Source organism: Nothoprocta perdicaria, unplaced genomic scaffold, assembly GCF_003342845.1.
Source record: "Nothoprocta perdicaria isolate Ctin4 unplaced genomic scaffold, notPer1 scaffold_265, whole genome shotgun sequence".
In the NCBI taxonomy this organism is placed as follows: domain Eukaryota; kingdom Metazoa; phylum Chordata; class Aves; order Tinamiformes; family Tinamidae; genus Nothoprocta; species Nothoprocta perdicaria.
In genome coordinates this window covers 888820-902664 of record NW_020455494.1, presented here as the reverse complement: position 1 = coordinate 902664, position 13845 = coordinate 888820, and the positions used below count along the sequence as shown (strand labels likewise).

Here is a 13845-nt window from a genome sequence, read left to right as displayed (position 1 = left end):
CCCCTGGGGGGCATTTCTTAAATGGTTGTGAGCTCCCCAGAGCTGGTGGCATCTGCAGAACTGTGTGATGCCTCCAAGGCGCTGCCACGTGTCGTGGAAGCAGCGCGCACACAGGCAGSAGCTCCTGCCCCTGCCAGAGGWGGTGCAGGCAGCRCCCCGTTCCAGCAGCGCTTTGGGCTGCCCTAGTGCCGAGCGTGAGCAGCAGAACAAGCAGGAAGCAGAGCTTCAGCTCCAGGGAGTGCTGTCCCTAGCGAGCTTTGCCCGCCTCAGCCGGGGCTCCTGACACAGCCCTGCTCTGCAGGCACGGATCATGGAAGGGGCGCTGCTGCCCGGGCTGCTGGTGCCGCGGCGGTGCCCTTCCCCGCTCACGTCACTACCGCACGGTGCCGTCAGTGCGGCCAGGGGCGGCCCGGGCTGCGCCTGCCCCAGGACGGCCAGACCAGGGGCTGCCGCCTGCCTTGCTGTTATCGCAGAGCTACTGCTCTGCTCTGAGCTGCGGCTCTCCCRGGATAATGAGCTAAATACGCGTTGTGCTGCTCTGAGGAGCGTGGTGTTACCCTGTGGACGGTTTCCCCACCCTGCTGTTACCCTGTGTCCCTGAGAGCAGATCTGCTGCCACTAGCCCAGCCCCTGGCAGTGCCTAGGGCTGAGTTCTCCCCGGCAATGGCATTAACCCCAGAGCTCCTCTTACGCCGCACTCAAGGTGGAATTTATGTAGGCCAGTCTCCTCATGTTTACATCGCTTTATTGGTTATTTTAGAGCAGCATTCCCCATGGCCTCGGCATCTTGGGACCACGTCTGTCTGGCCACCTTCCCGTGAACCTCCACATGGTAAATGCAGGTGTACTCCGCGTTTCCCCAGTTGCTCTGCACCTCCAGCTTCAGATACTGAAAAGCTTGGGAGAGCTTCTGCTGCAAAGAAAACATGGSAAGAAGAAACATGCCTGCTCGATTGCAAAGAGCCACTGCACAAGCCACGCATCTCCCTGTGCCAGCATCTCCCGGGCCCTGCGCAGAGCAGGTCTCTCTGACCATCCCCACCCGGCATTGTGACTGGTGATGCTCTTTGTGCCACAGGCCTGAAGGGAAACCTTCCTTCTGCCTGGCCCTTGCCCACACGCGCTTCCTCTACCTTCAGAGGGAAGGTCTGAATGGCCTCTTTTTCCACGTCGTACRTGAAGGAACCAAGGAGAGTTTCTTCCTCGCCCTCCTTCTGCACTCCCTTCAAGAGAGAGACCAGCGTGAGCCTCGCANCACCAAGGCCCAAGCGGGGCAGCATGSCCAACAAGGGAATGCCTCTTCTCCCCATGGCATTTTTTTCCCCACCACCGTAGCCCGAGCAGCAGAGACTTACAGACACAGTGAAATCTCGGGGGGCGCTGCTGACCGTGCCGCTCGGCGAGCCCCCCTCATAAATGTGCTGCAGAGTGACAGCAGCTGGCCAGATGCGGGCGGGCAGCTGAATGACCACGTGCCCCTGGGAGCCTTGGAAGGCCCAGCACTGCCCASGTGTCACGTCAGGCTGCAAGCACAAGAGAACAGCAAGAAATGCAGAGGGTGTGATGGGGACAGCATCAGTGCTAGAGCAACTGGAAGCACACGCAGCCCTTGGCCCACAGGTTGCATTTCTGCTCCAAAAGGAAGAGCACACGTGGGAGGCAGGGCAGAGATGCAGAGGCCTCTTGCAGCAGCTCAAGAGGGGACACTAAATGATTGCGCGAAGGGAGACCTGTCGGCTCCGTGACTCCTTCAGCCACGCCAGCCCTGCCCCAGGGCCCTGCSCAAACATCTCTACCTGCCCAGCCCAGTTTGGTGCCACCAAATGCACCTTGAAGGAGAGACTCCTTCCCCGCGCAGTTCTCTTTGGGGACCAGCAAAATGCTGCCTGGAGGATTTGCAGGGATCAGGGACAGGGTGCGGCCCCTCAGGGTACTTCCTTGGAGTCCCACTCCTAAGGGAGCCGCTGCGTTSGAGCAAGTGAAAGCCTTGGGGGTGAGGAATCCCTGCTGGGGACAGGAGCTGCAGGTCTGAGCAGAGGGGAGGTGCCCTGGTCTTTTCCCCTGCTTCCCAGAGGGGTCGGAACGAAAGCCACGCACGCAGAGCATTTCTGCTACGGTACCTGCAAAATGGTATCTGGCGGGTTTGCAGCACACAGCATCCAAAAGACCTTGCAGAGCCAACGCTCTCCCCGGGTGTAAGTGGGGGAAGTGCTCTGCACATCAATGGCAGCGCCTGAAAGGCAGATGGAGCTGCTGCCTGCGAGCTGCCACAGCGCGGCTGCTTCCAGGCCATTTCCAAGAGTGCCGCCAGCTGGAGGCCAAGCGGAGGCCGTGCTGTGTGCGCGGCACAGCCCAGGGCAGCCTCTCCCTTTGGGTGGACGGGAACGCTCAGGGGAGAGGAAGAGAACCTCTGCCTCGGCACAAGAACCCACGAGGGCAGCGCCAGAGGCACCTCTGAGATGGCAGAGCCCCCRGGCAGGAGCGGCTGTGGCTCAGAGACAGCCCCTCTGCCACAGCCTTGCTCGGGGATCCCCAGGTGTCCTTTCATGTCCCGCAGCCTTGGTGAGCAGGGGCTGCCACGCAGCCTCCCCAGGGACACCAGCACAGCACGGGGAGACTTGTGTGCCTGCGTGCTCACCTGAGCTCTGCAGAGCCCAGTCAGAGAGCTGCACGGGGCTTTCCTCGAGCAGGGCCTCTCTCATTTGCTGCACTTCCTGGCAAAGACACAAGCAGACACAGGAAAGGACCACCTCAGCAGCCTGCTAGCAGGGCTACTAGACCTGGCACAGAGGAAAGTCAAGAGCCCGGCTCACAAAACGCAAGAGCCACCTTGTGCTGAGCCCTGAAACCCTCCCTTCCTTGTGAAGCCTTTCGAAGAAACGTGCGGAGAAGGACCAAGAGATGATTGAGTACCTTAAATCATATTTGCCGCTTTACGCTGCACCCTTTCTCAGACTTGCACGTCCCTCTTGCACTGGGGAACGCAGAACTGCTCACAAGTTTGCAAGGGTGGCCTCAGCAGAGCTGATTAAAACAGTAGGGTCCTCTCTATCCCTCCCTCCCCTGATGGCGACACTTCTCCTCATGCAGGCCAGGATGCCCTTGGCCTTTCTTGGCCACAAGGGCACACAGGTGCCTCCTGGCTAACTTGTTGCCAACCAGGACTTGCAAATCCGCACACATGTGCCTGGTACCCTCCTCCAAGGCTATGACTGTGGCACTGCCCCTGTATGCCCAAAACACGGAGCCTTCTTCTGGGCACGCTTTGCAAGGATCAAGAAAGGAGCGACTTCAGGAGCGTCTTCAGCAAATGACCTCCTCCCTTTCATGTAGTCAAACTCGGACATTTTACAGCATTGTCCCCAAGACAAGAGGCTTGGCGAGTGCTCCTAGCCCACCTTCCTGTGTCACTGCAGACGTAAGATGCAGATAGGCCTACATGAATTGGTTTAAAGTAGGAGCATATTTTCTGTTTAGGTGATAAATTTTCTTTTTTTGGGTGCTAGTAATTGTCAGTGTTACCTTCCACAATTTAAACCTGCTTTTGCCCATAGCAGGCTTCTCACTGAGAAAGTAGCTGCATGTGTGTCTGTCACCATTTCTTCCTTGAGCCCATTCCTAGAGGGATTGCCCATTTCTATCCAAAAGCTTAGGTTTTGCTTATAAAGGGGCCTTTTCTTGGTCCTTCACTAGACTCTCTTTTGGATGCCCAGAAGAACTGAATGCCAAGTCCTATGTAGTCACTCCCCGAGAAGAACAGAACACTCTTGCCATCCTGGCTTAGGAATGGGATGGAAGGAGATTCAGGAGCTCTTCTAGATAGTGCAAAGCTTGGCTTGCCTACAGGAGTCTCTTACTTAGCAGGGCAGCTGTGCATGCTTTGAAAGAGAAGGAAGAGCCCTAGCTAGGAGCTTTATCTCCTTTGGCATTATGAGCAAATGATCTGCCCAGTATAGAGAAAGGGGAAAGGCCAAGGAACAACTCCGCATGTGAAAGCATCAGGAAAATGACATCCATCTACACCAAACAAAAAATACTCTCGACCAGAACAGTAGGGCATGGGATGGCAACAGTTGGGCAAAGGGGTGTAAATTTTGTGGGTGGATGGGAGAGGAGAACTTATTTCCTTCTAGCTCTTCTCTCTTCACACTGTCAAAAGGAAGCTTTGTTGAGCCTCGTCTCCTTTGGCATTATGAGGAAAAGATCTGCCCACGACAGAAAAAGGGGAAAGATGAAGGAACAACTCCACATGTGAAAGAGGGAACTGTGCTGGAATGGAGAGCCTCAGGGAAATGACATCCATATACACCAAACACAACATGCACAGCTTTAGATCATTATTAATGATATTTTTATTTACTAAAAGTATTCCTGATGTCTTCCATATAACTACTAATTCTTATGAGTAATGATTAGTCCTGCACAGCTCTCTTCCCATGCACCTGCACTCGATAAAGACAAGTATACTTGCTGTTTCCCCAGTTGCTCAGGATGTTAATCTTTATGTATTTAAAGGCCTTGCAACGTTCACTCTGTAAAGAAAACACGGAGAAGAGCAGAATATTACCGGCATGAAAACAGCAACAACTACACTCAGCGTACAAGCCTGTGCCATTGCTGGTGCTGCAAAGGAAAACACACACGGCCCTTGCCCTCCCTTTTCTGCGGCTGCTCAGCCTTCTCAACCCCGCGTGTGTCCCTCGATCCTGCTCAGGCCCTTCTGCCCCTCCAGGGAGCCCCTGGGAATGCTTGCTCCACCATGCTATTGCCAACCTGCTAGTCTCCCTCCCTGAGGTTGCCCGCATGCACTCATCTGGTACCTTCAGGGAAAAGATCTGAATCTCCTTCTTCCCTATTTCATAGGTGAAGGTGCCAAGCGGCGTGTCTTTTCCTTCCTCATTCAGGCCCTCCAAAACAAAGCACAAGGGGAGCTGGTCATGCAGGAGCCAAGAAAGAGGAAATACACTCTGTACCCCAGGACTTGTTATGTGCCTGGCCTCTGCCATGGCTTGAGGAGGACTCTGGCCCACTTCACCATGCAGCTAAGTGGCCTTCCCCGAGTTTTGCCCTCAGTTGCGTGCCCAGAAAACACTACACAAATGGTGAGAGGCATGAAAGCACCAGCGTGCTTGAAATGGCCCCTTCAGGCACTGCCACGTGTGCTCAGCACAGAGCACAGGCATCTTGGCAAATGTGCAGTGAGGACCAAGTTGCACCTCTAGCTTTTCCGCTCAGCCGCTTGCGCCCCACGAAGACTTACAGAGACAGCGATATTTCTTGGGAAGCTGCTGATACTACAAACTGCAGCAGCAGGTTGGAAGAGGTGCTGCAGAGTTAGAGCGCTGGGACAAATGCGTGCAGGCAGCCGAATGACCACTTGCCCCTTGGAGCCTCGGAAAGCCCAGCTGTCTGCAGGAGTTCTGTCAGGCTGAAAGCAGAAAACAGCAGCAAGGAATGCTGAGGGGAGTGATGGGCCCTTCACCTCAACCTGTGTGATGTGAAGCAAGAGCCACTCCTTACACTGTGGGTTGTACATGTTGCTGTCGAAGCAGGAGGCCTTCTTGTGCACTTGCTAAAGGGACCTCTCAAAATGATAGAGGAAAGGAAGGCCTGTGGGGTATGGAATATCTGCCACACCAGATCTCCCTGCCCATTAGAGTTACAGGAGCCGCCCCGTGCTATCCCCTCAGAAAAGGGCCCGTGAGAAAGGAGGGAGGCCAAAGGGCCTTGATGGAGAGAGTCCTTTGTCCAGCCATGACCAGGCACTGCAAGCTGCGTGCAGCCACTGGGTCCAGTTCATGAGATTGTCTTGGCTGGGAGAGGAAGCAGCTGGTTCCTATGAAGTGAACCCTGAGGAGTGAGGAAGCTGATCAGCCCTGGGAAATGAGCAGCAATGCTGCTGACAGAGGACATGCCCTGGGGCTTTGTAGCCAGCTATGTGGCAAGGAACTAAAGGAGTCCTGAGGCTTGTGCCACAATACCTGCAGAATGTTGTCTGGTGGATTTGGAGCACACAGGAACCCCAAAGTCGTGCAGAGCCAACTCCCTCCCCATGCATAGCTGCTGGAGGTTCTCTGCCTATCAATGGTGGCACCTAAGAGGGAGACGGAGGTGCTGTGAGATCCCACAGCTGTGCTTCTTGCAGAGCATTTCTAACACCGCGTGCCAGCTCTGTCTCTCCCTGCCGCACCAAGCCGCACCCTGTCCCAGGTGCCCACGGAAAGCACCCTCACTGCTCCTGGTCACTGCTTCTCTCACACAGTGGTTGGAAAAGCCAGATGTGCAGGTGCYGAGATTGCAAAAGGCAGGGAAGGGGAGCACAGCAAAGGTGAGGTCGTGTGCTATGGATGGCTCTATGGATGGCAAAGCCATACCCTTGTGGTCAAGAGGAAAGCTCAATGGAGACAAAGGGAGGCTCTAGGGCAGTGCCTGAGGCATCAGCATGGAGCCCCTGGGCAGGACTAGCTGTCTGTCAGAAACAGCCCCTCTGCCACGGCCTTGCTCATGGATCTCTCCCGTCACCTTGGTGAGCAGGAGCTGCCACGCAGCCTCCCTATGGACACAAGCACAGCACGGGGAGACTTGTGTGCCTGTGACCTCCTCACCTGAGGTTTTCAGAGCCCAGGCAGGCAGCTGTACATTGTCTTCATCAAGCAGGGCCTCTCTCATTTCCTGGACTTCCTGGCAAAAACAGGAACAGAAGAAATGACGACCTCAGTAGTCAGCTAGGTAGTTCCACTAGACCTAGCACAGAGGAAGGGCAAGAGCCTGGCTCAGAAAGTGTAAGACCAACCTTGTACAAAGACCTGCAAGGCTTCATTCTTTGTGAAGCCTTCTAAGAAAGGTGTGGAGTGGGAAACACTATCCGTGTGCACAAGCAGATGGAGGGTCATGGGGCAGGTCGCACACCTTGCTCTCCACCCTCCCCACCCTCGAGCTCAGCCTGGAGATGAGCTCCGGYCCTGCCAGCACCGGCTGCTCCCACAAAGTCCTCCTCCAGTGTGTCCCAGGCCTGCTGTGGGGGCCGCACCGGAGCTAGCTGAGGCCCTGGCACTGCAGGCAAAGCCTGTTGGGAATCSCCCCGTCCCAGAAGGAGCCCAGTGAAAGCTGCTGAGGAGAAGGGACCCTCTGGCAGACAAAATCCACCAACAAGCCCCTGCGAAAGGCAGGGAGGCTCCGGCAAGGGAGAAGAAAGCACCAACAACCGCGAGAAGGGTCTTGTCAGCGCTCCTGCTCAGCCAAGGTGTCTTTCACCAAATGGAGCCTCACCTGCTTCATACGCTCCATCTGTGCAAACAGATGGATAACCTCCCTCCTGAGATCCTTCATCAAATCAACTTGTTTGGCCAGCAATCCCATCACATGCCTGAAGAGAGGGAGAAGTAGCTGTTTGAGAGCTTCCCATTGCCCGCAAGGAGCCTCTAAGCCCAGAAGAGAAAAGAGCTCCTCGTGCTTGGGCCCCTTTTGCTCTGCCCACTCTGGCAGTCCTTTGCCATCCCTCTCCGGCTTTAGCAAAAGGCAGACCCAAGAGGTCTTGCTGGGTTTGCAAATAGCACATGTCAGCAGGTACTGCTCTGTGAAATGAGTCCCCAGATATGGCCTCACTCTTTGTCCTCCACTTCCGGCAAGAGTGATCCCAGCAGTCCCTGAAAGGCAAGAGCTTGCCATGAGCATAGCTGCTACCACAAGTGCCAGGGCTTCCCTCAGCCACTGCTCTGGGAGAGGCCAGCAGAACTTGCTGCTTCATTCTGGCAAAGGGAGGCTTTCTTGAGCCTCCCTCTGCAGGCAATAGGAGGATTTGGGGATGGATTCAATCTGCACTGACACGTCTCCTTTGCTGAAGTTACCTGTCCTGCACTAACACGCACCTCTGATGCTCCTTTTGCCCACAGGCTCCATGTTGGCAGCATCAGCACCCAGTAGACAGCAACTGTATTTGACAGCATCAAGAAACAGTGGGGTTACTAGGCTAAAATGGGATCCCCCTTTTAGAGAGTATTTCTGTAGCTCTCTGGTGCCATGGATTGGGAAGCAGGATGGTGCCCCAGATAGCCTCCAGGGTCTCTGCCATCCAGCACACATGTGCTACAGTGGGCCAGCTCTTTGCACACGAAGGGCATACTCACCAAGAGCAAAGGACACAAAGAGGAACAGTTTCAGGAACATCCTTAGCCTACAAAAAGAGGGAGCCATGTTGTAAGCAAGGTCCCAGTCCCTGCATACCCCCATTTACAAGGAACATGTTCCCACCCAAGTGGAAAGAAGGAGCCTCGACTAGACTTCATTCCAGAAGTCTGCTCCTGGCAGACAGCTACCACATGGCACTCCAGAAGGCACGTGGCCTTGGAAAGCACCATTCATTCGCTTGGCAGAGTCAAGCCAGGTAGAGCTTCCTGCAAGAAAGTGCCCAAGAGCACCTTCACACGAGGGATCATAAACGCACAGAGAGGCAGCCATCCCAAGCAAAAAGAGCAAGTAACGCCTTGTGGTGTGCTTGCTTGCTCTTTAGCTGTGAAGGCAGGCTGGTTTCCACTTGAGATTGCCCAGACGTTTACCACCGGTGGGGCATGGGGAAAGGGCTACTCACACAGCCAAAATGCAGGTTCCCAGGAATCTCCACAAGGCCATTCCTGGGCGCCTAAGAAAGCAGAAGAGCCCTGGACAAAGAAAGCAGGACAAAGTGAGGGATCGCTCCTCTGCTCCCTCCTGTGGCATCCACAGGTATTCGAGCGTTGCAGGAGGATCACACTGAGCCCCATGAGCTGCCCCCAAGAGCAGACTGCGTGCCACGGCCATGCCTCACGGCAGACGCTGCAGCAGAGAGCTGCGGAGCTGTCCCATTTCCCATTCAGGCACTGCTGCCACAGCTCAGCCAGCCTCTTCTCCCATAGAAATGGTAGATGATGGCACTGTTGTCCTGTGAGTGTCCTAAAAGCCCCCCTGTGACAGGAGGGATGTTGTGATTTTGTTGTTTGTGCAGGGCCTGCTCGAGACAGGCCAGGTAGCACAGACACGCATCCTCACCATGTGTCCCTTGAAGCAGCAGTGCAGTCAGGGCATGGCCAAGGCACAGGCTGCTCGAAGCGAGCGCTCTGCAGAGCGGCACTTAGCAGCATGGCCCCCAGAGTGCTCACTGCTGCTCGAGGGCACCTCACTGCCCCTGTCCATGGCAGCGCCACGTAGATGACGCCCCTGCGGCAGCCTGGCACCCTGCAGGGCAGAAAATGCCTCTGCGCCCTGGAGATACCATTGCCGCTGAGGAGTGTSTCTCCTGGCCACTGCTGGGAGGAAACACGTTCTCGTCTCCTTTCCACACACAGCAACTTCGCACCTGAGCAGGTGAAAAGACACCCAGCGCCCGAACAGGAGCAAACCTGCTAAGCACAATGAATCACGAGACCACGTTGATCTCTGAGCAGCAGGCTGAGGGGCGGCCCCGCCTTGCGTGGCTGTAAGGGCTGGCTGCCAGTGACCTCACACACAGTCGGGATGGGGCACAAAGCCTGCTGTGATGTCACATGGGAGCAGGAGCCCTTGACATCCCCCAGAGCACCCTCTCACTGAGGGGCACCCATGTCTTTCTTCTTCCCCACTCCTCTCTTCCCAGGGATCGATGCCAGACCTTTCTGGATCTTTTATTTTTTTTCCCCACCTTACTTTGGCCATAGTCTCCCTGTGTCACCTGATTCAAATGCCAGGACTACAGAGCAAATAAAAGCACAAATATAGCCAGCCTTCCGGTCTTGCTGCAGCTCCCTCACTTGCCCAGCACATTCTGTAGACATCCATCTACACCAAACACAACATGCACAGCTTTAGATCATTATTAATGATATTTTTATTTACTAAAAGTATTCCTGATGTCTTCCAAATAACTACTAGTTCTTATGACAATGATTAGTCCTGCACAGCTTTCTTCCCGTGCACCTGTACTCGATAAAGACAAGTGTACTTGCTGTTTCCCCAGTTGCTCAGGATGTTAATCTGTATTTATTTAAAGGCCTTGTAACGTTCACTCTGTAAAGAAAACACGGAAAAGAGCTGAATATTACTGGCATAAAAACAGCAACAACTACACTCAGTGTATGAGCCGCTGCCATCACTTATGCTGAAAGGAGAACCCAGGCCCAGCCCTTGCCGTCCCTTTATTGTGCAGCTTGGCTTGTGGAGCAGTCTGCACAGTTCATCATGAAGCTAAGTGGCCGTCCCCGAGTTTTGTCCTCAGGTGTGTGCCCAGGAAGCACTGAACAAATGGTGAGAGGCATGAAAGCCCCAGCGTGCTTAAAATGGCCCCTTGAGGTGCTGCCACGCGTGCTCAGCACAGAGCACAGGCATCTGTCCCATGTGCAGTCAGGGCATGGCCAGGGCACGGACTGCTCGGAGGGAGCCCTCTGCAGAGCCGCACTTACTACTCCTCTTCTCCCAGGGGTCAATGTCAGCCCTTTCCGGATCTTTTATTCTTTTCCCCATCTTACTTTGGTCATGGTCTTCCTGTGTCACCTGATTCTCCTTGCCAGCTTTGTCTGGCACGCTGATGTAAAATGCTGGGTGTACCAGGCAAATAACAAATGTAGCCACCTTTCCCATCCTGCTGCAGCTGCATCACTTGCCTGGAACAGTCTTGTAAGAACAGGGGGTTGGAAGCAGCCAGACATGCCTAGAATAGAGGACATTCTTCTATCCTCCCAGGCCTGCAGCCTGCCCTGACTGCTGTTGTGCTGTGGAAGGCAGCTTCTCCCTGTCTTACGTCCCATGCCCAGGTGACTGTGGCAATGGACACTTCTTCGCTGATATATTCTGTCAATGTGGAGGCACATTCTCCCAAGAAGACCTTAGCAAGGCTGATGGTTTCCATGCCTTCAGCACTACCTTCAAGTGAGCAGGCCCAAACCTGATGCAATGCAGTGCTGATGCAGTGTATATTTAGACTGAAGCCATTGATAACATGCAGCAAAAGCTGGATTATTTTAGTAAAGTTGTAAAGAGAAATGTTTTAGTGATTACATGTGTATCTATCTGAGGTTAGTTATTGGTTCCTGGGAATACCAGGACACCAGTCATGACCTGTTGAGCTCCTGAACCTTCTAATGAAGCCCAGAGGATTTCTGCTGCAATAGCTGCAAAAGGGTGTCTGGCAGATTTGGAACACACAGGATTCCAGAAGCTCTGCAGTTCTACTACAACTAGCTCACAGCTGCTAGTTGTTTTCTGTATATTTACTGTGAAAGAGGAAGATGGAACTGCTGACCGCAGTTCCTATGCCATAGGACAGCTCTGTTGCTCACTGGCACACAAATATCACAATGCCAGTGTTGTCCAGGGAAAGAAGACTYGGTGGGCTTGGCCACCGCTTTCTCACAGCAGCAGAATGTGGCATGTGGTGGCATGAGGCCTGATGTGCAGTGCRGCCCGTGACTCTCCCCAACTCAGCCTTTGGCGGGGATACAGATCTGGCACCTTCTCCTGTTTTCCCAATGGTCAATAACAGTCCTTCACAGACCTAAACCTTTGGTTTGTTTGCTTGTTTGTTTTTTTTTTTTTTTCCACTTGCTTTGGTGCTAGTCACCTTTTAGATAGAGAAATAGAGTCAATTCCTGTGAGCCAGCCAGCCTTCTTCTTCAATCAAKGAGCAAGTAGACTTCAGAGGTACTGACACTTTCCTATTTTTAAGGCAGAAGTGGCACAGTGCAGCATGCTGCTATTGTGCTCTTTTTTCCTGGCATAAGGGTTGTGCAAGTGCAGGTCTTTGCTGCACCCTTGTGGCATTACTCACCAGCCGAATCACTGAAGCACGTCCCCACAGAGGAAAGAAAACAGCACCTGGCCATGAAAAGGGTGTTAAGAAGTTTATGTCGAGCACACAAAAGTCAGGACATGGCCTGGTCATGGCAATTTTCATGGTGTTTTAATGATTCCTTCAGTTTTGAAAATGATAGTATGCTGCTAGTGTAGTGTTTTCACTTCCTTTGTCTCACTGTGACGATAATTAAGAGTTGAGCTCTCCTCAAGTAGAAGAATGGCCTCCTGCCTTCTTGAGGTCATTGTTGACAAGGAACAGTCCTCTGAGCATTTTGGTGGTTCACTCAAGCTAATTGTTTGCATTTTTAGTTCTCTTCTGTAGTCAGACTTTGCAGCTGAAGAGAATATTCCTGCTGCACATGTCCTGATTGTCCACAAAAGTAGTACTTTCTTTCCTCTGCATCCTAAAATTAATTCCCTTGTTTCCTGCCCTCAGCAAACCCCAGGCTTGGACTTCCTCTTCCTCAATCCCTTTCTTACCATTGCAAATTCCTTGCGAGAACCTCTGCCAGTAAGTTTCTTTCTTGTTGTATTTGTTTTGGTCCCTCTTTTATTTCGTCTTTTTATTCTAACCCATCATCAATGAATACTTCTACATGTAAATTCTTCTGTAAAGTCTCCCCTTGACAGTCTGGCATTTGCTTCTTAAAATACATCTGTGTATCAGGGGCCTCTGGATCTATATCTCTGCGGTTTTGTGAGGTCTTTTCTCCATAGTTTAGTAGGGCTTGCTGAAGCCATCCCCAGAAGTCACTGGGCCATTCCTGTTTGCTGTCTACATTCTTACAGTTTGGTCCAATGTACACGTAACTCACTCCAAGACTTAATTGCTTCTGTTAAATTTTGGAGTGCTGTTTGGCATCCAGCTTTACCTCTTGCAGTATTATAATCCCAATTTGGATTGTTTGCTGGCCAGAGGCTCTACCCTCTGCTGTTTTTTGTGCTAGTTCTGTATTTTATGTGGATTGTTTTGTTCTGCTTAGCTGGTTGCCCAAAAGAATTTGGATCTCTCTCCACTTTGGCTTGTACCCAGTGTCTGTGTTAGAAAGTAATTGTGCACATTGCTTGGTATTGTCTCTTAATTTCACCATTTTACTTGCCGGTAAAGCAAGATCACTAGGGTTCCAGGTTGATTAATAAGTACAGTAASCACAGGAGGAGAGGGATTACTGCCTCTCCTTCCCCCGGCTGTAAAGGGTCAAGATTCAATAGCGACRTCTAAGTGTCTAAGCAACGATAAAGGAGAAAGAGCAGGAAGAACAAATATGTTGTTGGGCATATAAGGCGGAGCAGAATTTTTTGGGTGTAGTCTGTGCTGCTAGCATCTGCAAGTACAAGTGTAATACCTTTATGTCATAAATGTCACAGGGGTGACGTTTGGCAGGGTTCCTTTTCTCCTTCCTTCTTGTCTCAAATCCTTCCGTGCTTATGCCCGTTATTGCAAATATACCAGTAATCCATTTGACCTATCTTGTAGACAATATTGCAGAAAAGTTATTTTTTCCTGAATCTTAGTGTAGTTAAGGCTTCAACAAATTTAGCAGCCATGAAGCCAGATTACAAGTAAAAGCAGCAGCAACRTAACAAACAACAACAACAAAACCCACCACTTTGTTTTTCCACACCCAGAGCTGCTGCTGTGCTGGAAGACAAGTCTATAGTAATGGCTCTCCAGATGACCTTGTCCAATCTCAGCAAGCAAAAGAGAGAATTGTTCCAATCAAGAAATGTTTCCTAATGTTCCCGGCTGACTTTCTCAAAAGCTTGGGTCTCGACATTATAGGAAATGTTGGAAGGTGTGGAGAAGAAACAAGAAAGCTACAAAAGGCCAGAGGCAAAGGTAAAAGGGAGATCAGGTTGGAAGTTAAAGGACAGAAGTGCCAATGCCAAATGTAAAGCAAACCAGCAGAAAAAGTGAGAGTTTGAGACACCAGGTGAATGGAAGCATTTTGCAACAAAAGTGGAGGTCAAGCCAACAGTCACAAGGACAAAGCAGCAAAGTGAAGTAATAGATGACAAGTAGATTGTCAGGCAGAGCAATTTCTT

At 52.3% G+C, this 13845-nt stretch overlaps 1 protein-coding gene across 4 annotated transcripts; it reads right to left on the bottom strand.

Moving 5' to 3' along the window:
• Window positions 1–4351: 4351 nt before the first annotated feature.
• Window positions 4352–8691, bottom strand: LOC112948523 (sperm-associated antigen 4 protein-like). 4 transcript variants are annotated; one of them, XM_026040763.1, is made up of 8 exons: window positions 8588–8691; window positions 8127–8173; window positions 7270–7366; window positions 6606–6681; window positions 5982–6094; window positions 5261–5428; window positions 4821–4907; window positions 4352–4532 (listed from the first exon to the last, which is right to left on the bottom strand). In XM_026040763.1, exons 3-8 carry the CDS (start codon window positions 7357–7359, stop codon window positions 4413–4415), a joined length of 654 nt encoding a protein of 217 aa, XP_025896548.1. In that variant the 5' UTR covers window positions 7360–7366; window positions 8127–8173; window positions 8588–8691; the 3' UTR covers window positions 4352–4412. The 4 variants fall into 4 exon arrangements, with proteins under 4 accessions (XP_025896548.1, XP_025896549.1, XP_025896551.1 ...); XM_026040764.1 differs by lacking the exon at window positions 8588–8691 and having other exon boundaries at window positions 8127–8256; XM_026040766.1 differs by lacking the exons at window positions 7270–7366; window positions 8588–8691 and having other exon boundaries at window positions 8127–8256.
• Window positions 8692–13845: the final 5154 nt, after the last annotated feature.

What these genes read in the sequence shown, in the direction of transcription:
- LOC112948523 (XM_026040763.1), bottom strand. Translation starts at nt 7,359, where the DNA reads ATGGGATTGCTGGCCAAACAAGTTGATTTGATGAAGGATCTCAGGAGG. An exon ending in CTGGGCTCTGAAAACCTCAG is followed by an intron (nt 6,095 to 6,605) that starts GTGAGGAGGTCA and finishes TCTCCCTCTTAG; the next exon opens with GTGCCACCATTGATAGGCAG. An exon ending in CACCAGACAACATTCTGCAG is followed by an intron (nt 5,429 to 5,981) that starts GTATTGTGGCAC and finishes TTCTGCTTTCAG; the next exon opens with CCTGACAGAACTCCTGCAGA.